General features: G+C 41.1%; 3 protein-coding genes across 3 annotated transcripts; 1 reads left to right on the top strand and 2 right to left on the bottom strand.

Annotated features, from left to right (window-relative positions):
* Positions 1 to 30: 30 nt before the first annotated feature.
* Positions 31 to 9,659, bottom strand: LOC5508005 (C-type mannose receptor 2). The gene is made up of 9 exons (XM_048730601.1): positions 9,122 to 9,659; positions 5,991 to 6,201; positions 5,006 to 5,193; positions 3,806 to 3,847; positions 3,372 to 3,611; positions 2,750 to 2,911; positions 1,894 to 2,178; positions 1,160 to 1,438; positions 31 to 651 (listed from the first exon to the last, which is right to left on the bottom strand). The coding sequence occupies exons 1-9, from the start codon at positions 9,225 to 9,227 to the stop codon at positions 554 to 556; spliced, it is 1,611 nt and encodes a 536-aa protein (XP_048586558.1). The 5' UTR covers positions 9,228 to 9,659; the 3' UTR covers positions 31 to 553.
* Positions 9,660 to 12,903: 3,244 nt separating this feature from the next.
* Positions 12,904 to 19,969, top strand: LOC5508000 (C-type mannose receptor 2). Its single transcript, XM_001628553.3, has 7 exons — positions 12,904 to 13,136; positions 13,608 to 13,840; positions 16,504 to 16,675; positions 16,859 to 16,900; positions 17,324 to 17,728; positions 18,128 to 18,685; positions 19,152 to 19,969. The coding sequence occupies exons 1-7, from the start codon at positions 13,031 to 13,033 to the stop codon at positions 19,172 to 19,174; spliced, it is 1,539 nt and encodes a 512-aa protein (XP_001628603.2). The 5' UTR covers positions 12,904 to 13,030; the 3' UTR covers positions 19,175 to 19,969.
* LOC5508016 lies at positions 18,749 to 24,255 on the bottom strand. Its single transcript, XM_032376764.2, has 7 exons — positions 24,124 to 24,255; positions 23,825 to 23,852; positions 23,012 to 23,219; positions 22,571 to 22,877; positions 21,798 to 21,918; positions 21,078 to 21,398; positions 18,749 to 20,369 (listed from the first exon to the last, which is right to left on the bottom strand). Exons 1-7 carry the CDS (start codon positions 24,148 to 24,150, stop codon positions 20,089 to 20,091), a joined length of 1,293 nt encoding a protein of 430 aa, XP_032232655.2. The 5' UTR covers positions 24,151 to 24,255; the 3' UTR covers positions 18,749 to 20,088.
* Between the last annotated feature and the right edge of the window lie 61 nt (positions 24,256 to 24,316).

Raw genomic sequence — 24,316 nt, 5'->3', positions numbered from 1 at the left:
AGCATAACCCTTCCTTTTTGTAGTCAATTCTGCAACACATGCTTATTTGTATTTACAGGGCTATTTCTTATACATTATTATTTTATCTTGCATCATTGGACAAAATGTGGTCATTGGTAAATCATTCGTTTGTAATTAGGTCAGAAACTGCGCGAACTGACAAAAATCAAAACTCTTGTATAACTCCGTTTAACCAAGGCAAACAGCCATCGTTTTTTGTACAAGCACTGTGAAATAACTGATTGGAACATCCGAAAAACATGTTCGCAGATATTTTTCTTTTCATTTCAGTGCCGACATGGATGTTTTCTCTAGAAAAGCTAGAAGTGTACGTTTCATAATCTTTTTACCCTTTACTTACATCCGTACCGTATAGTAGAAGTTCTAGTTGTCAAGGTTGCATACCTCTCTGTATTTTACAAGGAAAAGAAACATGCACCATATAGTTCCACTAAATGTTTAAGGGCGCAGTGCCTTTGGTAGATGACTCTGTCAGCGCCGTCATGGACGGTGGCCCAGACAGGACGTCCCGAAAATGGACGTCATTACGGCATTAGTTGTATCCACCGTGTCGCCCTAATGCTAAATGTAGCCGCTTCTTTAAGCTTTGCTGTTCCTTTTCTTTATTTTTCTTCTCGTTTAGTAGTGCAACTAAAAATATAAAAGGAAACAATGGGTAAGGAGAGAGATGCAAGGTTACTGCGAAGCTAGAATTGGTCACATGCCTTTTGGGAATAAGCAATAGACAAGCAAGGCATGTCTTCACTCGATTTTCATCGACTGCTTTTAATATTAATTACGTGACTCACTTTCATAAATCTTATATTATTTGATCTCCTGAATGACTCTCATAAAGCTTGTATTCTTTAAACACGTGACTTGTCCTGACTAAGGTTACATTCTTTGGTCACGTGATTGACTAACTTTCAGAAAGCTTATATTCTGTGATCACGTGACTGTTGATCACGTGGCTTTCTTTATATTCTTTGATCAAGTGCATTATTTTCTAAGAGTATATTTTTTGACACGTGACTTACTTTAACTTAAATTTTACTTCTTTGATCACGTGACTAACTTTCACAAAGCTTATATTCTATGATCGCGTGACTGTTGATCACGTGACTTGCTTTAAATAATACTCTTTGATCACGTGACTTACTCTCACAAAGCTTGTCCTTGATCTCGTTCATCCTGATCATCAAATCCCTGAATGACACAACTCCTATGACGTCACTCTTGCTAGACGCGATGACCTCCAGCTCGCGCTGATTGGTGTATTTGCCGATACCGACAGCCATCACGTGGACGTCTGACCGCTTGAGCATCTTGGCTTGTCGCGCGACCGCGTGGAAATACTCGGAGCGGCCGTCAGTCATCAGCACGAAGAGCTTGAATATCAGCGGGCTGGTGCGAGACCCGCCTTGCTTAGAAAATAGTTCTGGGGACGAAAAATAATTTTAAATATAAGTGCGGGTATGCTTAGAAAATGGGTCTAGGAAGTGTGACAAGAAGTGAAATGTGGATAGAAGTGATAAAAGGGTGGCGCCAAAGCAACCGTTATGTTATGGGGCAGAACGCGAGTAGGAATGATCAGACTCTTGGCCTCTTTAGATTCTTCTTTCATTCATCGATACTCATGTCGCACCGGGTTAAGACATGGTTTCTCGATGTGCACTTTTTGAAATAGGTGTAATAAAATTCCAGGAGGAGACGGGGAAGAAAGTGGAGAACAGACGTACGGCAATAACCGTGCTTTTGAAAATAATCTCGAGGGAGATGCAAGCGCAGAAGGAAAACGGAACGGTTTTGTCCTTCTCCATCTCAGCTTAATTCCACTTACAATACGTTAGTGTGACACACAAGAGTAATCTCTTTTACGTCAAGCAAGTCTACCTGTTCTAGCGAGTCGTAGAGCGAGCTCCGTTTTCGTTCCACCCTCGGTGTACTCGATGTCATCAATGGCGTAATTCACGTCCTCGTGTGTAAAGTGCTCGGTAAATGTGAACATGACCTTGGCTCGTGTCGAGAATCTGATAATTCCCACATGGGTGCCTTTCTGGGAGACCTTGAAGCTACCGATGAGGGCCTTGACGAAGCGCTTCGCTCTCAGAAAGCCTTGATCTCCCATACTGCCTGATGCGTCTATCGCGAAGGCGAGGTCGGTCCGCTCACCACACACTAAAAGAACAGGATATCCATCTTTTACTGCAAGCGTCATTTACCCTTCTTTTATCCATTTTTTATTGTCATTTACAAGACATTATTTTTTCGCTTTCTCGATGGCAAAAAGTGCAGTTTTAGATTTTTATCATAAGAACTGTTTGTGTAAATTGTAAGGAGCCTCACTATTCACTGATTATTTTGTTATGACTTTTGGGACTAGATCATTGTTTGAGTGTTTTGCGACAGAGTTTTACATTCCCCTTGGGCACAAAGGGTTGAAACCATAACTCAGTAGATAAAGCGGATAACTAAGATAACCATTGTTAAGGTCATTTGCCTTCTTGTGTCTAACAATACAGCGTGACCCACGGAAAACCCGTGACGTAACCACCACCAGAGTGTCAGATGTTTGACAAGGTGGCGTCATTAAAACTATATTATAAAAGCAAATAAAAATAAAGATTTACGGGGTCGAGAATCGAAAGGGGTATCAGAAACCTGCCCATGAATGTAGGGGGTTGGCAAATCACCCTTTTATCCACCCCCCTGGATCCACCCCTGTAGAAGATAATATCGCAAAACGTACTTTTGATCTTGCAGATAAAAGGCATGTTCTGAAGGCAGTAGTGGTCCTCCCACTTTCCGAGCTCTGGGTACATCGCGATGGCGGCACAATCCTGCTCCTGGCCCCGCCTCATGCCCGACGGCTCACCCTCCTGCCAGTTGGTGTAGTTAAACCGGCGACCATCTGGTGAGAAAAAACCGGTCATCATCATCACTACCACCACCACCACCACCACCACCATCATCACCATCACCATTATCATTATCACCATCATCAGCATCATCATCATCATCATCATCATCATCATCACCACCACCACCACCACCACCACCACCACCACCACCACCACCACCACCACAACCACCACCACCACAACCACCACCACCACCACAACCACCACCACCATCATCATCATCATCATCATCATTATTACCATCACCAACACCATCATCATCATCAACGTCATCTTTATCATTATCACCATAACCATCATCAGCTTATCATCATCACCATAACCATCATCAGCTTATCATCATCACTGTCATAATCATCATCATCATCATCACCATCATCACCATCATCACCATCATCATCAGCAGCAGCATCATCATCATCATCACCGTATCATCATTAATCATCTTACCTGTCCATACAAATTTGCTTTCACGAACGAGGTCAGACGCGCCAATCCACAGCCTGTGGAATCCGAAGATGAATCTGAGCATGCGCAGCCATTGCTTTACTTTCTCTTGTTCTTTCGCCGAGGTTATGCTAAGCAGGTGGCCCCACTCCGTCTTCCGGCAGTACACTTCCGCTTCCGGCCACGTCAACATGTCATCTTGCAGCAGTACGAACTTGTAAGTCCAGATGTTTTCGTCGAACTCTGGGGGGTAGGGAAAAGGTCAAGCTATATAATAAGTACTCAGGAGGGGAGGGGCTGAAATCACCCTTCAGAACAATGAGGGTGAATTATTCTAAAACGTGTGACTATAAGCAAGAATATACTTCTCCTAAAAGGTTATTTCTGTAATACGCTTTAAGATGTTTAATAGACAGCAATGCCGCTTGGCTTCTCACCATATCCGAAGCGTCTCCTTGCGACGATCCTTTTAGGGGCACCTGTGAAATTCACGACATTTTTAGTCTATAACAGCATCTTCATTCTCTTTGATACACACATCCATAGATACACACATCCATAGATACACACATCCATAGATACACACATCCATAGATACACACATCCATAGATACACACATCCATAGATACACACATCCATAGATACACACATCCATAGATACACACATCCATAGATACACACATCCATAGATACACACATCCATAGATACACACATCCATAGATACACACATCCATAGATACACACATCCATAGATACACACATCCATAGATACACACATCCATAGATACACACATCCATAGATACACACATCCATAGATACACACATCCATAGATACACACATCCATAGATACACACATCCATAGATACACACGATATCGGTACAACATGTAGCAGAGCAGCTCACGTTAATATTAATTTATTCGTAACATCCGTCAATCCGTGCCTTCCATCATCCATTCATTCCGTCTTGCATATCTAGCCCCTCGCGCGTTAGTACTGATCATTTCGTACCTTCATCAATCCGTACTATTGATCAATCAGTCTCAACTCCGGTCTTGCATATCCAGCCCCTCGCGCGTTAGTTTTAACCAATCTGTATCTTTCCTCAATCCGTACCTTCCGTCAGTCCGTACCTTCCATCAATTTGTATCTTGCATCAATATGTACCTTCCAATTCGTACCTTCCACCAATCCTCAACTTCCGTCTTGCATATCCAGCCCCTCGCGCGTATTAATCTGACGTAAAAATCTGACCATCCCCGAAAGAACAAAAAGGGATTTTTTTATGCGTTGCAGTATCTTCACGGGAGGTTTATTGTCGGATTTGGCTACATACAAGAGTGATCTAGATTATGCTTTATAGTTTTATCTACAAAAAGCACGTCCATTGGGATCCAAAAGTGGACCTTCGGCCGTTGTTGGGGGGGGGGGGGGGGGGGGGGGGGGGTACGTTCGCACCCCCTTGCCCCCCCCCCCCCTCCCGGGTACGGGACTGGTATCTTCCATCAATCCGTACCTTCCATTAATCCGTACCTTCCAACAATCTGTACCTTCCATCAACCAGTACCTTCCATCAATCCGTACCTTCTATATTCCGTTCATTCCATCAATCCGTGTCATCTATCAATCCATACCTTCCGTCTTGCATATGTAGCCCCTCGCATCGTAACAGTCTTCATCGGTCCATTGCACGTCCTTACGCGATGATCGTAACGAGAGACACATTTCGTAATCTTGTTTCTTCCTTCGAGCGCCAAGATAATGCGCCGCGTAAAAGATAAACGGTTTACCATCGATCCACTCGAACGAGCCGTATTGACGCCTGGAACAGACAAAAAGACATTGAGTCTCGGGCAGACAGTGCATCGCCTAGCAAGGCTGACCAAGCCTTGCTTTGTCGGCCATAAAAACAAGAAAATTGCAGTTATACTATTTAACACTGGCCAAGCCTTGCTTAATCGACCATAAAGACACGAAAATATTGCAGACAAACTATTTAACACTGGCCAAGCATTGCGTTAGTTACCATAAAGTCACGAAAATATTGCAGACAAACTATTTAACACTGGCCAAGCATTGCGTTAGTTACCATAAAGTCACTAAAATATTGCAGACAAACTATTTAACACTGGCCAAGCATTGCGTTAGTTACCATAAAGTCACGAAAATATTGCAGACAAACTAGCAAAGCATTACGAAACAAGGTGTGCAATCAGCACCATCACTGTTTTGACCAGCAATAGCTCCATGGCAATAAGGGACCTTTGTAACAACGGCAGCGACGGCAAGGAGAACGTAACACATCGACGGTACATACACGGTAACACAACGATAACAGTACATAGTATACATAACCCCCGTCTTCGCTAGACCATGAAACTTGGTATTTCTGGGTTGTAATTTGGAAGAAAATAGCGAAAACTTATCAGACAGAGTGCATTTTACGTCTGGCTCTTTGATTTTTCCTCTTAGTGGCCGTGGTCGTTGTCGTTGTCGTTGCAATGAATTCCGACGGATGAACGGGTGGGAACGCAAAAAAGGGATTTAAAAAAATTATTTTTCTATTTATTATCCCTTCTAAGTAAAAAAATTCAAGTAATGGAGTCAGATGCATTATACCTATCAGACGCGCCCACCCAGAATCTCCTGGGCTCGTAGCTTTGGCTGACTGACTGTATCTTCTGATGTATCCACTCGTTCTCAGCTTGACTCGTTATACTCGCGAGGTGACCATTCTCAAACAAGTTACAGATCTCCTCCGCTTCGTAAAAAGTCCTTCTGTCATCCCTCTCAAACACAATCTTGTAAAAGTATTCGTCGCTTTCGAAGACTGAGGAAAGACGATAATGTGAGCTATATGAGTAGTCAAATTGAATAGGGGCTAGAGCGACTCCGAATAGCATTGCAAAACAGAGAACAACTCTATTTTGCAAAAAAAAGAAGGAAAGAAAAAAATGTCAGCGACGAAATATGAGGTGCATTGTGGGATAAGCAGGTGCGCAAGTGCGCAATCGCTTGAATGCTACAAGAGCAGCATAGCACTTTATGGAACCCGAAGATAACGTGTCCTATAATAAAAGAACACATAATATTTTGGTTACCACTAAGTTGCTTAGAATCCTTTAATGTGTGTCGCGCCCAGTGGATTATGGGATGAATAAATTGCTAGTCCTATCAATAAAGTGGGGCTAAACATGGGGGAATAAAATAGAAGTCTTGCGATGAGCACATAATCCAACCTTACAACGCGTATCTCTATGGTTTGTGGGTATCACAGGATTCTTCATTAGATTTGCTAATGCTAGTCATTGGAACTGTCCAACTTGTTAAAAAAACGAGTCCTTCACCCTGCGGTTCTGCTTTCATTAGAATTCTGGTAATGTAATATTTATTTATTCCACTAATTATTTTTCTGCGGTTCGGTGAGTAAAAGGAAGAAACTTGAAGTTCCAGTTACTTTGCATGGTTGACACTCCTTCAGTTTCATCACTGTAGGTATTAGCTACCAAATAACGTACTTCTGGCGTTTTCAGCATCTGGCTAAAAATCTCTTGTTTTTTGCTATTTCTATACCATCATTTTTCGTGGTTGTGTAGGAAAAAAGCCAACGCGCGCATCATCGCAGGCATCGCTTACGTCGCCACCGTCGTCTCGTGGTGTTTTGATTACGGTACGGGTAAGTTCATGTCCTGCGGCCCACTCTCTGCACGAGCCCATCAATAACTTCGAGGTTAACATATACGGTTAATTATTTTGCTGCTGCGTGGTTCAGCGGCATCCAATCAAGGAAAGCGCTAGTTTTTTTTTTTTTTTTTTTCATATATACGCCTCAAAAATTTAACATTGAGTAGCGGGTGCCACTCACTGATATTTTTTTTATTACAATGAAACCTCGATATGATTTGATCTCTGTAAAACAAAAAAAAAAATATCTAAATGACTTTTTTCTAGATATAACAATGCCGTTTTTTCGGACCTTAGCCGATTACTTCATATCGATCCAACACTATTCCTTTTTAAAACTTTGCATATTTATCGAGAAAACGGTTACCGAAATTTATATATTTAATATTCACTCTCCGATGCAAATACTGGTTTTGTTTCTGTTGCGTTCAACACCGTCGTGTTTTCCCTCGCAAAAACAATTAACATCTAAAATACCACGTCCTAAAGACCAAATGATATAAAACGATTGAATCGGTATATACTATATAGGGATCGAAAAAAGGACCTTTATCAAAAAGTTGACCTATTATGGTTATGTTTGCTCACACATTAGCGGTAAAACATACGATAATGATTTGCCTAAAAGAGTGACGATTGTTATGAGCGCCTGATCATTGCATTGTTGTTGCTCAATCTGTTGCAAATATCCCTAGCAATAGCAAACTCCCTTAGCAACACGTTTGTCTGTCATGTCGTGCTTAGTTACCAGACAGGCCAGCGTTCTAAAGCTGAAAGATTTGCGCTAATTTCACCAAGATGGGAGGACAATGCAGCCTTTCGCACGGACAACTTACGATAAGCATTGCGGGCTAATCGCGATTATTCGTCTAAACACACTTCAATATATCTGTCTTAATTTCCCTGATTACAGCATGAAGACCACACAAAGGAATAAACTAAATATACGCCAGTGATAACTGACATAATAATATATTGCGCAGGACTCGAGAACAGTGCGCGACTTTCATAGACAAGAGGCCGTTGTGGTCCTGATAATTTGGCAGCTTTTCAAAACAGGCAAAACCACATACCCTTGCCCGCAGCTATTTTTTTTTTTTTTACAGAAAATAGAATAGAGAATCCTTCTTTAAACACACGAAGGCGTTACAAAGGGTTTGCATATTAAATATCGCTTCTTCGTCCGTACACGAACAAACCACGACAGTTTTGGATAAAGGATGTTATACATAATGGAAAAAAAGAATTTTTATGCAGTTAACCGGACGTGCGGATAAAAGCGCTCTTTTCAGCCAGTGTCAAAGAGTCAGACATTCTCCTAGATGTCTTCAATTAATCGCTTCCCGTTCAAAAGAAATTAGTGGATTCCGACTCCACCATTAAACATTAAGAAATTTTAATTGCGATTAAGAAAGGCATCTCTAAAAGTACACCATGCCTTTTGATTCTGATCAGTAAGATAGTTAAAAATAAGCAATAAATGATACTTTCAGTGAACACATTATTTAAGCGAAAGGATAAAAAATAGAGTCCATCGAAGTGATTTCGCGTGAAAAAACCGATAGCGATCTAGCGCACTTGAACACTTATCGATTGTTTGGCTAAAAATAACATAATTTGTACCATCCTATAAACTAGGATCGAATTACCTCCCTTTTTTAGTGTATAATAGTGAAAAGATAATATTTCTAGGCATTTAGAACAAGAAAAGTAGACAAAAGTTGATCGACTCGTATTGGCACTGGCGTAGTCAGTACTGGTATGCCGAGCATCTCTGAACCTCTAGACGGTGAATTATACTTGAACCTTAGTTAAAATACTCAACTCAAGAATGAAGATGCATAGAAACAATGACGAAAATCACAAAAATAAGAATCTGTAAGAACGTTTATCAATATTTTGTAAGGTTATTAAATCATTTTTGCCTCTCACAAAAATTTAAAGCAGGGTGTTGTTGATTTTTGAGCGACCCCTCGGCTGTTGTTCTAAGAGCTCATTCTGCTTTCGACGCTTCATTCATTGTTGTACACCCTTGTACACCGCAAAGAAAACACCGATTTACTCACCAAATCCCGGCGGGGCGAGATCTTGAAATGTCCTCCTAGGGAAGTCCAACATGTGCAACAAAATAGCACCGAATATAAAGATACACCTTGCTTGTTTCGTCCCCATTTTTCAGCGTGAAATCTCTTGTACTTTTTTTCGTTCTAATGTATCACCAGATTGAGTCGCTATGAGTTCTGTCTCGCGCGTAGCTCCCTGACCCTAATAGTGGCTTCTGCGGGTAATAGCAACTTAAAACCACTAAGCCACAAAATGCGCCATAGCAATAGTGCCAAGCGATGTCTGTCTTCAATTGAAACAATCCAATGGGAGGGGAGACAGGGGGTTACCTATGAAAAAATCTCATAATTACCTATCCATAGAATAATTCCATAGAGTGAGGTTATGAGGTAATGAAACTTTAATTTAATATAAAAGGAAGTGATAATACTTATCCTTAATGAAAACATTATTAATTGTCTTTCAAAAGCGCCGAGTGTTCCCGGTGCGCCCTCATGAGCCACACGCGAATCCCAGGGCAATGCCCTCTTTTTCACTGCACTTAGTTCTCATGTCCGCCGCGAATGAATGCAGTCTGCATGCGTGGAATACCTGCCTATGCATCGCTGTCTATTTGCCCCGAGTTCTTCTGACCTTGTTGAGTTGATTAAACCAGAAGCTATCAACGTCGTTTCAGGAGAATTCTCGAGAAAGTTTTACAAGGACATCTGATCTTCCGCTAGCTATATACAACAGGACTTGGACAAGTGATTGAAAATGTTGTCAGTGATTAGAAGACGGTAGTTTAGCCTTTTAACTCGGGTGTTCGTAATTCTAATACCGGATTTAGCTTAGGAACTGCCATTATAGCATCCAGATCGGCAATGTATTATTTGCTTTATTTTTTTTTTTAATAACCGCGTACCGCGTTTTTTATTTTCTATTTTATAAAAATATACTTCTTCACGTGAAGCCAGACCAATCAAAAAACCGATTGTCACGCATTGTCACGCATAAAACGGTTGTCCCTTACAATCAAAGCCACGTGATCATCTATCAGTCAAAAATACGTGACCGATGTGATAGCAGCAGTCACGTGATTTATCCGTAGGCCGAATCATAAATCACGCCGTCCCACTCTCTGTTAATTAACTCCAAATCCCGTTCCTGGTTGTTTCTGGTAGCTAAAATCCGCCGTTCCCCTGTAACCATGATCCCGTTTTCCGGTCTAAAATGGCGCAAATCCCAGTTCCCGCTTTTCATACTTAGTAACTTGACACAGCCCTCGTTCGATGCGTTCGCTTTCATATGGTATCGTATGCCGTAAGTCACAGCTACAAAATGCCAACGCCCTCAGCTGGTATTTCCTCGCATTCCGTGGTGCCTCATGACCTTGGGATCTAAAGGCAAGGGGGTGGTTTGGAAATTCTTCACATCAGGAAATCCGGATAGCATCCTTTGCGAAAAGAGGTTATTTCAAACAAGCGACCAATCTTGGAAGGCGTGGAGATCATAAGAGTCGTCGTGCGTCAAGAAGTTTATTGTGTATTATCAGCTTGTAAAATGTAAAAAAGTGTGTATTACAAAGATCTTTGGTTTTGCGCCTATTCTAACGTACGACCATGTCAGCCCTGTGTACTTTAATAACCGAGTTAAAGAACAAATAAATTCGAGAAAATCCGCCAAAGTTTTTCTCCCTGTAAATCACACCTCGCTTTTGATGCAATGCAAGGACGAGGCCTCGTTGTTGAAAAAAAAAATTCCAAGTGCAAAAAAAACTAAATACTATATACCAAAAAAAACTATATACCACTCAGTACGAAATAAATGATATGGGACAAGAATGGCGTTCTCGTGTGCTTTTTGCTAGCAGGCTAGCATGGTGCCCTCGTTGACAGGAATGGCAGCCAATCAAATTGCTGTCAAGTCTGCTGAAATTGACGCGATGTCTGCTGCTCTAGGTAGTGTGACCAGGGCGTAACACATCAGCTCTTAGAAGAAACTTTCAACACACAAGAGCACATGAGGTAATTTGGTGTAAATCATAGAGTGCAGGATAATGCTTTGGTCTCGCAGACTGACCACAAGAAATATCTTACGGAAGATAATTAACAGATCCCAAATGGTTATGGCGCTGTAAGTCGGTGACCTTTAATTAATAGTAAAAAGTGATTTTCGCGCTTATTTAAGACGAGACAAAAAGCACTCAAAGTTTCGCGCATAAGTGGGTGACCAATAAACACGGTGGTATTTTTTTCTTGCAGACAAATACTTCATTGTATGCAAGCCATGGCTAGGCCGCACACGGAGCAATGGCGTGTGGCCAGGATTTGTGAAGGGAGGGATGAGTGTGAGTGGGTGTGGGTGTGGGTGTGGGGGAAGGGGGGTCGAATAGGGTCGTAGTCAGGACACCATACTAAATACTTGACGTTGAGATTTGGCTGTTTTTCAAAGACTGTGTTTTAAAGGCTTGCCATGGCTGTGTTTTTGGGTGGCGCAGTTGGCAGGGTGTCGCTCTGTAGTTGCTGTGTCTCTATTTTACTTGGGGCCCACTTCCGCCCCAGGCTCTCATGTTTCTCCTCCCTACATAACATAGCCATAGCTTTTATGATTAATTTCAAATTTCCAAATGCATTTATTAACTAATTTTCTTAACCAAGTTTCATCTACACTATCTGCGCTAAAATGCACATTTTTGCCCTCTTTAAGCTTGTTGACTGTTTGATCTCAATCTTTACATCTCTACATTTTCGTGACAAAATTATCTTTTGAAATTGCCAGCAAAATAAAAATCCGTCTATATTTAGAAGTAGTCCAAATGGATAAACGCAAATGGGCGGAGTTGTCTATATTTGACTCACATCAAGACCTAATGTTTTATTTTTAGAACTCGCTATCTCATATTTGCTACGAGTATCAACCTTTTTCTCTTTTAGAATTAGTTTGTGAAAGCAACGCTAATTCATAAGACAGACTTATCAGATCAATTATTAGAAAATACCTCGTTTCAGACCCAGAGCTGGCAAGAACCTGGCAAACAAGTGATCACTATCGCGTAACATTATCGTTACAAGAGGACAAGAATTTACTAGATGGACGAGGCACAATTCCCAAACGAGACAAGAATTTCGAATACTGGGCATGCGCGCATTTTGCGTTGAAGATTAATTACTTTTTGCGTTTAACATTCATAACATTTTTCGTTGAAAAGTTATTACATTTTGCGTTAGTTATCAAATTTTGCGGCGTAACTACCCCCCCCCCCCCCCCCTATGCATCGTTGTTTCGTTTAAGTCTAGAACGGCAAAAAGAAAAAAAACACAATGACTACGGTAACTACTCACAACGCAAGCAACCACCGTACAGCGCGCGCGACCACCTTTCTCTTTTACCGTGCGGAAAAATCCAGCGTTCGAGCCGTCGCAAACTCTCCACGTCGTAAAGGCTAAAAGCTTTGTCTGCAGCGTCGCTGTTGCCAATATGGCTTATCGAGATCCATTACTCACAATTCGCATCTAAGCATTTCCTTCTCCTCTTAGCCATCTGGCGTAGATCCTGAAAATCAGTAGCAGCAAAGCTTTGACTGTTATAGTCTGTCTTATCTAGGTCTAATTAGAGGCATAGCTACATCAGTAAGCTTGACAAACGTTCTCAAGTAATTGATAACGAAGGCTTTGTTTGCGCAAGTAGAGAGTTGTTAGATATTTTGCCACGCCCTTTTCATTAGGAACACAGCGTGAACTTTTAAATATCACGCAAAGTAATCTAATCTTAAACGCTTTCCGTATTAAAATGATATTTTTTCAAGGAATACCCTTGTATCTTAATCACAGAATTCTTACGTGTACTATAAAGGCCTCGAAGGAGTGTGTGTCATCTCGTGCGATTGATTCCTACAGGAGATGTAGTAATTTCATTATAGATAAGTTGCGATGAGTAGAAGAATTATCCCTGTACTTCGCCTTGCTGTTTGGTTGTTCTGTAGCTGGCATCTTCTTGGTATGCCTCGAGTGTTTGGCGAGCTAGCGCGCGGATTTGGTGAGTTTTAATCATGAAATATAGTTTGCGACGTTTTCTGAAAAGCGTATTTGTACAGCTTTCCATTCAAAATCAAAAAAAAATTGTCTTAGTTTGGGCCATATAGAGTATCACAAAGCAGCAAAGTCGATTTCTTTTCAACTATCGCCTTTTATCGTGACAGAAAATATAAAAATACTAATATTGTTCATGCCCTTTATGTTTAAAATACTTGAACTAATATAAAGCCCTTTCCAACCAAGCTAATTTCCCTAGTCCTTGCCATCTTTGCGATTTACTAATTCAGTTCAATTAAAATTCTTCTGTAACCATGATAAGCCTTTCTTTTTAGTATCTGTAGTTTGATTATTCTAGCAAATTGTTAATCAGAGAGACACGTTCTATTTTATTATTTACCAGTGACGACAGTGGGTAAGTTGCGATAATAAATACATTGATATTACTTCTGTTCTGTGTCTTTTATTAATTCAGTATTCGAAAGAGGAGATTTCTCCTATAAGATTGTCCTCGCTCGAGATGATTGGCGAACGTTTTATGAAGCTGAACAGATCTGCCAGCAGGAGGAAGATGGTCACCTTGTGAGTATCGAAACAAGGGACGAGAATAACTGGATCAACGACAGGATACGGGAAGCGGCGCAAACCACAGACAAAGAGACCTTCTGGGTGGGAGCAAATGACATGGAGAAATACGGCACATACCAGGTAGGGGGGGTCTAGGGATGAATGATGGGTACGGAGGGTAGTACTTCCTTTATAAGGCTAGGGGTGGGGTGGGAGAAATACAAGGGGGGGCATAAGCAAATGGATAGAGAATGCAAGGAAGAGAAATAATTTCTCTATCCAGGTCTTAAAACGGTGAGCCTGAGTTCGGTACTTCAATTTATTCCTTTAGAATTCTTAATTGATTCTGGCAGTTCTTTTATCTTATTATCAATATTGAATATCCGTTATAAACGCTATATCTATATTGGATAAATGCAAATTAAAATACCCGGAAAGGGGTAAATAATCAGATTTTAGTATATAAAACTCGGGAACCTCGCAAGAACAAGCGATTTGATTGGTTGATAGGCATGTGTAGATTGTGCTAGTAAATTTGGGAAAATATAGCCAAAAGTTGCTCGAAAATTGCTATATATCCAAAAAGTGCCACCTGAAATAAGAAAAGTTGCTCGCTCTCTGGAGTCGTTTGTTCTAGATAAATGCTCAAAACATTCAATTTCATTGAATTTAATTTTTCGAATTATTCAAATATGTTGAATGAAAAGAGTTGCTCAAAAAGTGCTGAGCACAATCTACATATGCCTATTGGTTGAGATACTCGGACTAAAATGCAATATACTCCTTCTAGGAGGTGGATATTTTCCTGCGCCCTGAAATCAAGCAAAATGGCGGGTGTAACAGCAGAACAGCCGATTTGCAAGTGTTTACGCAAAGAAAATTGCTCTAAAGCTCGTTTTATATACTAAAACAATTATACAATTTCCATTTCGGCAGATAGTTGCTTTGAAAATATCTACCTCGAGCCTTCGACAGTATTTTCTAAAGCCTGAGAACACAAAACATATTAGATTGCGTGCATTACAATGTACCTTCCTTTTGTTGCTTTGGACAAAAAATGCCATATGCACGTGCATGACTGGACAAAGAAGAACAAAGGCTAAAGGCAGTATATGTAAACCTTGGTCGTAGTGTGCTGCACATGATGAAGACATCACTACATTACTATAGCAACACACCTATTCCCAAGAGAAGCAAGCGTGAAAAAGACCTCGATATTTTTAATTGTACATCTCAGCGAGCTGTGCGTGGCGTAACCGATTAAGACAGGCCTGGGATCCTGGTTATTGCCTCCCCAGTGGGTACCTCAGGTTCCTTTGTGTTGTACAGTTCACTAGCGGTGCTGGGGCCGAAATCTCCAGCTTAGCCGTAAAGCTTTATGCTGCCATACGGTGTTTCAGCGCATGTCTGCAAGTATTGTCTATTTTATCTTATTTTACCTGATCTGGTCGAGGTTCGATCCTCGGCCATGTACTCGAATTGTGTTTTTTTTTCACGGTTTACCAGTTACAATTCCATGTTCCTTTCTCACCCTTGCTCTCCTTTATTCACCCCCGTTCTCCGTCCCAGTCCGTTGTTCGGTCAAGTCCATATTGGTCTACCTTACTCCCAATGCTCATCGCTTTTCGGATAATTTAATGTGTACTTATCCAACACAGATATAATGTTTACTGCGACATTCAAGATTGATAATAAGATAGAAAAAACTCCCGAGAGCAATGAAGAATTCTTAAGTTTAAAGTGAAGTGCCGCAGGCTCACCGTTTTAACTCGGAACACAGAAAAGGACAAAATGCTTGCTGGAGCAAGAGCAAAAAACGCAATCCCGTTCCAATTCTAGGCATGGCATACAATTGCTTGTATTCAGTCACGTGACTTTCTTTTGTGCGTTGACCTCCGGTTATGAAGTGGTGGTCAAACAAACCATCATGGCCGCCGTTGTGCAAGCACACGCTTTGATCCTCTCCGAGTGTGAAGGATCGATACCCGAAAAAAGTTTTATTGTGTGAAGGGATCGACCCCTACACATTAAAAAAAAGAAAGATTGTGTGTCGGATTTCGATAAATTCTCCAAAGTCGAGTTCCTCGACATCTCGAGCAGCGAAATATAATCTACCGATTTATAGGATTCTGCGCTCCAGAAAGCCGCTACCAATGCTAAAAACATTAAGGAATGTTTTGGGAACATTGAACATTTTCCATTGGAAAACAAATAGTATTTAGAGATTAGCAAGCATTTTCCGAAGCCATTTTTAACCACTTTCATCGGCATCAATATAACCACGGGGAACTCGAAAGAAACTTTTGTCAGTTTCGCGATTTGATCGAATGACAAGGAGAAATACGTCCCTTGTAAGAGTTGTGGGGTAGAGGCGAATGGCTAGGGAAGGTAGTACAGCTTTTGTTAGACAAGGGGAGGGTAGGGCTAAATGGAGAAATCCGAAGAAGAAGTAATAAGACCTAAAAGGTAAGCGGGGTTAGGGTTTTAAGTGTAAAAGCAATATCAATCATAATATGCCTTTGTCTGATCTTTGGGAGAATGAGTGTTCACGCGAGAATGCCTGTGGTGTGTAGAAAGCGATGGTTCTTGTGAGCTATTAAAAATAGCTGCCAAGAACGACAAAGAAAACAAGATTTTCCCCAAGTTTACGTAAAATTATATGATGTGGGACGCTATTTAGCAGCAAAAAAAGCAAGAGAATGGTTGTAGCGGACTTCCATCAATGGTCTGTGATCTCGTTACGAGGAGAAGACCGGGGAGAAAACGAAGGATAGGATTCATACCTATTGCTTCTGTTATTGCAGTGGATTGACGGCCGGGCGCACGTGTTCAGCGAGGTTATGTGGGAAGCAGGAAGACCCGAAAACAAGCCCCAGGAATACGAACGGTGCGTCACACTAAGATCCAGTCCTACGCTGGCAACATGGGTCGACGTGGACTGTTACGAGGCTTTTGGTTATATCTGCAAAACCGAAGGTATAATGCTGTCTGTACGACCTGTCTGTACGAGAATCATAAAAGTCATGTGAGAAAAGCCTGAATGTTGAAGATTGTTCAATAAAGGAAATGACTGTGTTTTTGAAGACAGATAGGGAGGGGGTTCTGGACAGTTAACTTGACATGATGAGAGACTAATAAAGGAGGATTATTTTTTTCTAGGTTTACCAAGCAGGATAGCAGGGCATGTGCGCTGGGGATATGGTAAGCAGAATATAGAACACCTTTTTGAATTCTAGGATACTTGAATCTCTAAGGCTCGCGGACTAAATCTGAGGCTAAATACATGGTAAAGTAAACTTGGCAATATTTGCTAAACCTTCGTGCTCAAGCCCCCCTAAAACTATGAAATCGGCCTATTGTATTTACTGCTATAAACAAAATATAAGAGGAGTGCCCCATCTATATATAAACACGTCCGTAAAAAAGGAGACGAGGGTATGAGCAACTAACTAGAACTCTAGATGGCTCTCTCATTTGTCTACAAGCCCTTAGTTCCCAGTATGCCATGCGGGTGTAACCACAGGTATACCGCAAGCTAGACTCTCAGAAGAAAACGTCTAAAATAGAATCCAAAATGCAATATAACAAAGGGCTAAGTGCGCAAATTCTTTTTTTTTCTCAAAGAATTTGACTACGGTGATTACATCTACAAATTCGTACTGATGCCTTACGACATGCTGACGTGGCCAGAAGCCGAGCTTTACTGCGCAGCCGTAGAGACAGGACACCTGCTAAGCATTCGGAACGCTACAACCGAGCAAAGACGCATCCGGCAGCGACTCGGACAGCTTCGGGGAGTCTTCGGGTTTACTCAGCTTTGGATAGGGGCCAATGATCTTGCCAATGAAGGGAAGTTTGTTTGGAGCGATAAGACTCTGATGGGACGACCAAACTGGGCACCAGGACAACCGACCGGGAGATCAAATGGCCAGGAGAAAGATTGTGTTGCCATGGTGATGCACCCTAGTCCGGGAAAATGGCACGATGAATACTGCCTTAATCAGCTTCCTTTTATATGCAAGATACGAAGTGAGTTTTCTTTTTTGGAGATGTGGATAATATCATATATGGTCATGGAATGTTTTTGACCGTAGTGTCTTGACTATCACACAGACCATAGAGCTAGCTAGAAATGCTTCAAAAGGTCCATGCTTCATGCCGATCATTCTATTCTGAGCGGGCCCTTTAAAAGGCCGAAACTCTTGAACCTTTGTATCAAAAGTGCTCAAATTCCAACTGTGAATATATTCATACTCCCATTCGATTGGACATCCGGTTTTCCTCATTTTTCTTTCTTACAAGCGAAGAGTTAATATATCTGTTGTCTTAGTAACGTGCGCGCATATTGGGTTTCCTGTTGACTGGTCTTCCTCGTTTCTTTTTTTATCTTACAAGTGTAGAATTACCATATCTGTTGTCTTATTCTAGTGTGTAACGTGCGCGCGGATATTGGGTTTGCTGTGGACGGGTCTGGAAGCGTATCACAAGTCGGGTTCACACAGGCCAAGCTCTTCCTTAAATCTATCGTCAACAAGTTCGAGATCTCCGAACGCAGGACGCACGTTGGTGTTATAAGATTTTCGTCACACGCTAAACTCATCTTCAACTTCAACCAGCACTTCACCCCAGACTCCCTCTCTCACGCGATCGACAAAATCGAGTTCACAGAAGGAGGGACTAGGACCGAGCGAGCTCTAGAACTAGCGCGTAAGAAGTTGTTTTCCAGGAATGGTGGAGCCAGGGACCTGGTACCTAAGTTCTTTATTCTGCTGACTGATGGACAATCAGAGAACCCTTTCACTGTTGCTCGAGAGGCAAGGAGATTAAAGGCGGCCGGTGTGTATGTCATTGCTGTGGGGATTGGGGACGAGGTCTACCGCGAGGAACTGGTGACGATAGCATCGAGTCCTCGTGACGTCATCAGTGTGACGTCATATCGTGCTCTTCTCAAAAGAGTTGCGGAGATAAGGGATCATATATGTGATGGTAGGTAAATTGTTCCTATAATTGACATACAACAGAGTAAGATAATATCATATGATACAAAACTATATGAAAACATGATAATTTAATAATACCATTGCACATTTACAATATTTTATTAAGTTTCGCGTGTAAAATAAGGCCTATTTATATTTGATTGCGGGAAAAGCTGATCTTGTGCTATTTACACAGGGAACGAAAATTGTCAACTGACTCTATTAGATATGATTTTGAAATGTTCTCGACCGTAGTATCTTAACTTTTAATGATCATAGAATTAGCTAGAAATGCTTTGAGGGGCCCATGCTTCATGCGTGTTATTCTATTCTAAACGGGCCCTCAAATTTCAACTACAAACACGCCCATACGAATGTGTGAAGACTGGATAAGATCCTATGTGATCCAGCCTATAGCTAAGCTATAACGTCAAATGACGATGAAATCATTACTATATCTATCTTTGCCATAGGGATCATCAGCCCCATAGCATAGCCGTGGTGGTCGTCCAGTTATATCAAGAAAATGTCAACTCGGATGCCATAAACATCTTGATAGCAGAAGACATTTTTATGGTTAGGACAAAGCACAATCCGCTACCGGCATGGGCGCACTTTTTTTAACCCCGCCCTCTGACTCCTTCGTTAAATTGTGGATGTACCAATATTTGAGATGACCTTTATTATCCATTGGTGTAGTTGCTTTATGTGTGTTTTTTCTAGGGAATAACTAAAAGATCAGTGTTTCATAACGATTTTTTCACTACGAGTCTCCTGTTGACGCTTTCCGCCATTTTTTACGTAGATGCACACAGTACGTGGAGTTCATGTGTGATATGTTAAAAAACGGATCTCCCCAGCAATGAAAACGATACCACCCTAAAAGGTCTGCAAGATTCAGTCAGTTAAAAGTAGATAAGTAGATAAGAGTTGATATAAGTTCCCAAAATATTGTGGGGTGGGATACAGAAACATTAAAAAAAATGTTTGGGGGGAGAGCAAAGCCACCCCCATTTCGGACCATTTCCTTGTATACGTTTTACCGGGGAGGGCATGTGCACCCAGTGCCCCACCCGTGTTATGGCCCCTGTCATGCCGTTTTGATCGTTCGCCCTCATGCTCTCTCGGAAACTCTCATAGACATCTCATAGTCACTTTTAACATGTTCGAATCCGACATATGTGTGGTATCAAATATATATATCTTTTAAGTGAATTTTTTTTTTTCGTGTCGATGATGAATCCTGTATTAAAGTAATTGGAGCTATAATAAACCTCCCGGGAAATGCCAAGGATCCACGGTTCTTTTCTTGAAATTTCCGAAATCAAGTGAATCACAGCGAATCATTTCGGCAGGATTAAGAGAGTGACATTCTTATCGACTCCCATCATCTACACACTTCTGATTTGGCTATACAAAAGTCACTGTTATTGGCTCATAGTATCCCCACTCCTGATTGGCTGAAATGTGTTGATCATATTTTGAGGCTGTGGCATTGTTTAGTTGGCAAATCCCGTTGTCTTGAGCGCTGTTGTAATTTACCGACTTGCATCTTTCACCTGATACTAGACAGTAGCCAACGCACCGTGTGGGGGAGGGGACAGGAGATTCCTGGTAGAACACGTGACCCGTGAGATGGTGACCAGGCCTTTGACGGAAAAGCACGTCCAATGGCGTGTCGAGATCTTTCCCTAAAAAACACAGGACAAAAACTATAACGTGAAGTCATTAAAAGTTACTCGTCACAACTTAACCACCTCCTAAGAGAATTTGGAATGAAATATAATGAGGTACTTATGTACTGCGACAATTTTCATCTTATTTTGAAATTGTACAATCAAACCTTAGCACAAAAAGGTTCATCGATAAATCAGGGTGAATGTTTCGTCGTGATCAATAAAACGATTTGACGATCACCTCCCTTGGTGATGCCCCTGATATACCCATTCACATAAACCAAGTATCAGAACCCGAATGGTTTTTGGCGAGCACCCCGTTTTTTATGAGACAGAGCATTTTATTTTTTGAATAAATCGAGCACGGCGGAGAAAATTGCGCAAGCATGCGAGCACGGCGGAAAAAATTGCCCGAACCTGCGAGCATCAGCCGAAAACTGCGAGCGTATCGAAATTTCGGGGGAACCATTCGGGGACCCTTATAAATGTATTTTAATAACTTTTTCTAAAGTATATATGTATTTTAATATTTCACGTGAAACCATTTCTACCAAGCACCCGTGTTGAGTGTAAAGGAGGTAGGACACTACATTAGATAGTTAGCCATTATTATTCGCCATTCAATTTTCTGCTAACTCAGGCAACTCTAGCAGCGTTCCATTTTCCATGTGGAAAATTATTTTCTCATAATTTAGGTGGGAATGTCGCTGATATCACAGATACCTTGTTCGGTAGAAATCCTCAGCTTGCCAGAAGGAAGTCCCAGGAACTTGTACACAAAATACCCGTAACACTGACGAACTGTCACTAAGGCCTCGTGCTCACAAGAACCGTTCCCAATAGCGAAACACAGGTCACGTGTTACAGGCCCAGTCTCCCTCTGAGGATGAGTACCATTCATCCACCCACTAAGTCCCAGACTGCTTCGCGGGGAACGAGTCGTAATTCGTCTTGGAGTTTCGCCACCCAGACGGTACCATATGTGGTTTGCAGCCTTAGTTAACTCATCAATTGGAACGAAATCAAAGCATGGCCAAAATATCTCTGTAAAAGAACATGCTTTCAACTTCAATGTTTAAACATTGCATTAGGCCCTAGGTGTTGTGTCCTTCACGCTCACAGTATGCGCATGCTCAGTCACGACGTTGTTTTTACTGTATTCGCAGGTCTCGCATGCGCCTAGTCGTATTTAGGTTTTTTAAATGAACATGCATGTACATTTGTAGCGGTCTCACCATCACAGGCTGCGCTAGTGTTTCCTATTTGGTTATCACAGGCTGCGCTAGTGTCTCCTATTTGGTTATCACAGGCTGCGCTAGTGTCTCCTATTTGGTTATCAAAGGCTGCGCTAGTGTCTCCTATTTGGTTATCACAGGCTGCGCTAGTGTCTCCTATTTGGTTATCTGCGTATAACGCGTGCTTGTTATCGCGTGTTTCTCTTACCATCACAGGCTGCGCTCGCGTCTCGTATCTCATTCCGGCTGAGAGCGGTGTTGTAGATCTGTAAGCATGTGATGCGACCCCGGTAGTATCGACTGTCGTGGGTCACTGCTCCAAGGCGGATCTGATGCCAAAGACACATTATACATGACTCGCTGACTCGTTCGGAGGGAGGGGTGGGGGTGGGGTGGGTGGTGGGGGGGTGTGGTTGCACCCGCTCGAGCCCTTTGCATGTGTATCTATGCCTGAGCAATTATTATAAATGTTATATGTATATGTATATAAATATTAATTATTATTTATTCAAATCATATTGCGCAATGATCAATATAATAGGTAGTTGTTTATACGACCCGCAAAAGATATCTAGCGCACTGAAGATATTTCACGCACTTTCATCTTTGAAACACAAAGCCATAGAATTCCTTTTTCTACTATTTTCTTTGTGTGTTTACATTTAAATTCACCTCCTGAGAGGCCATTATGAGTAAAAATTGAAATAAATGTAAAGAAAAATTACTATAAACATTTTTCCGGCTCTAAAACTAAATTTGTTGTATGTTTTTTTACTCGTTCCCACAAAAGGTTACGTTCACTAGCCTATGACAGAGAGTAGCGATAACAGAAGATACGGCCCACGTTCATACCCTTAACAAACCCGTTTTGATACACCAGTTGAGTTTTAATAGCTTAAGGTCACCTAGTTATATGACCTTTTTTTTAAATCACACTGAATATAGGGAAGAAAAACACAGTTCTTCTTGAACACACTGTACCTCTCTATCCGTAGCCAGCTCAACTTTTCCGATGTTATACTCGCGGACCAAGACCCCATTCAAGTAAAGTTTTAGGCACCCTGATGTGTAGTCGTAGCTGAATCCCACGAAGTACCAAGTGAAGATCGATAAAGCTTCACTCACCAAGATTTTTGTAAGGACATGCGACCTTGTCATTATTCTTATGAATAAGTTTGATGGTGAGTTATTGGTTATCCAAAAATGAACACCAAAATTTGAGCGGTAGTAATTCAGAATTGGACCATCTTTTTCGGGACGTGCCCATGCCAGTACAGTAAGGGAGTATCTGAAACATAACACAACAGTGATAGAAAACTCAAAAGGGATAAATGGCCACGCAGATTTCGGAAAAAATATTTGCGCTGCTAGTCTTTGTACAAATCGGTTTCATCAGTAATTAGAACATTTTGTCTCTATCACCTTGTGTCGATCATTGCGTGGTAAGGGATCTCGATGTAGCTACTGGACGTCCCAGAAAAGTAATATGCCCCGCCCTCTCTTCCATCAAGTCCCTTGACAAGTGTCACGCTAGACGCGATTCCAACCGGAAGATTATTGCCGCTGATGTCACGTGTCTTGTGGACAGCATTCAAAGGGTAGAAGGCCACAGGTTTGGGTGCTCCTTCGACTGAAGAACATTATTAAAAAAAGCTTGCATCTTGTTTGTTTTGAAAAGGATGCAATATACTCAATATTGAAAAAAGCAGATAAACCCAGCACGACCTTTGAAGTAAAAACTATACAAACAGACGTGGTGTTGTTTTTAATCTCACTACATAACATCTCCTACAGATCCAAGACAATGATTTGTTTTTTTTTTATCAGGTAAAAACGCTAAAATTATAAAGTATAATTCGCACACATTGCATACAGATCCAACAATATTTGATGAGTTTGAGATGTTTACACTTTCAACTTTATTAAATTGGAAGTTTGGTTATACTCTTTTTTTAAAAGAACTTCTGCATTTTAGAACGCAGACAAAAAAAAATATTTTGCTTCTATCTGTGCCTCGGCATGTTGTTAGCTGGCATTGTGTGAAATCTTGCTTGGACTTTTAGCGACGACAATAGCGACGAGTTTTTTCATTGATTTTTAAGCTGATTCCAATGTCATTTCCCTAATTTTGTTTTGACAATAGAGTTTTCCTGAATCTTACCTTTATAATTCATAATTTTCTAATCGAATTAAATGCGTTGTCAAAAAGCTAGAACCAGGTAAGCTTTCAATTACCTTTCGTAAAGAGGAAGATGGATATGACCTGAAAACAATCGGAAACGTATTAACAGATGATGGAGTGAGCAAAATAAAAGTTTGCAGATGTTTTTTTCCCTTAAACAGATATCATCATCTATTTTCCTAGCTTTGAATACCTGGCAACTGATCATAGCAAATGTGCCCTGTTTATACCATTGAATGCCAAGTAAATAAAACTATTGATTAAAAAAAGTTCACTTAGAAACCCAGCAGAATATTCACTGCTATGCTCCCCTTATATCAATTCCAGCCCTGCTACTAATCGAACAACTTACCCGAGTTATAACCAGAAACTGCAGCATTTCAACATGGTAGTAATGGGGGTAACCGATAAATGGCAAAAATTACCAATGACAACCGATAAATTACGTTATTTTGTTTTAACCATGTTTGCTTCTTTTATTAAAAACTAAATGTGATTGAAACTTATCAATATTTAATTAGTTTTACAATATATCACATCCAATT

Source organism: Nematostella vectensis, chromosome 7 (genome assembly GCF_932526225.1).
Source record: "Nematostella vectensis chromosome 7, jaNemVect1.1, whole genome shotgun sequence".
Classification (NCBI taxonomy): Eukaryota; Metazoa; Cnidaria; class Anthozoa; order Actiniaria; family Edwardsiidae; genus Nematostella; species Nematostella vectensis.
This window is presented reverse-complemented; position numbering and strand designations above follow the sequence as displayed.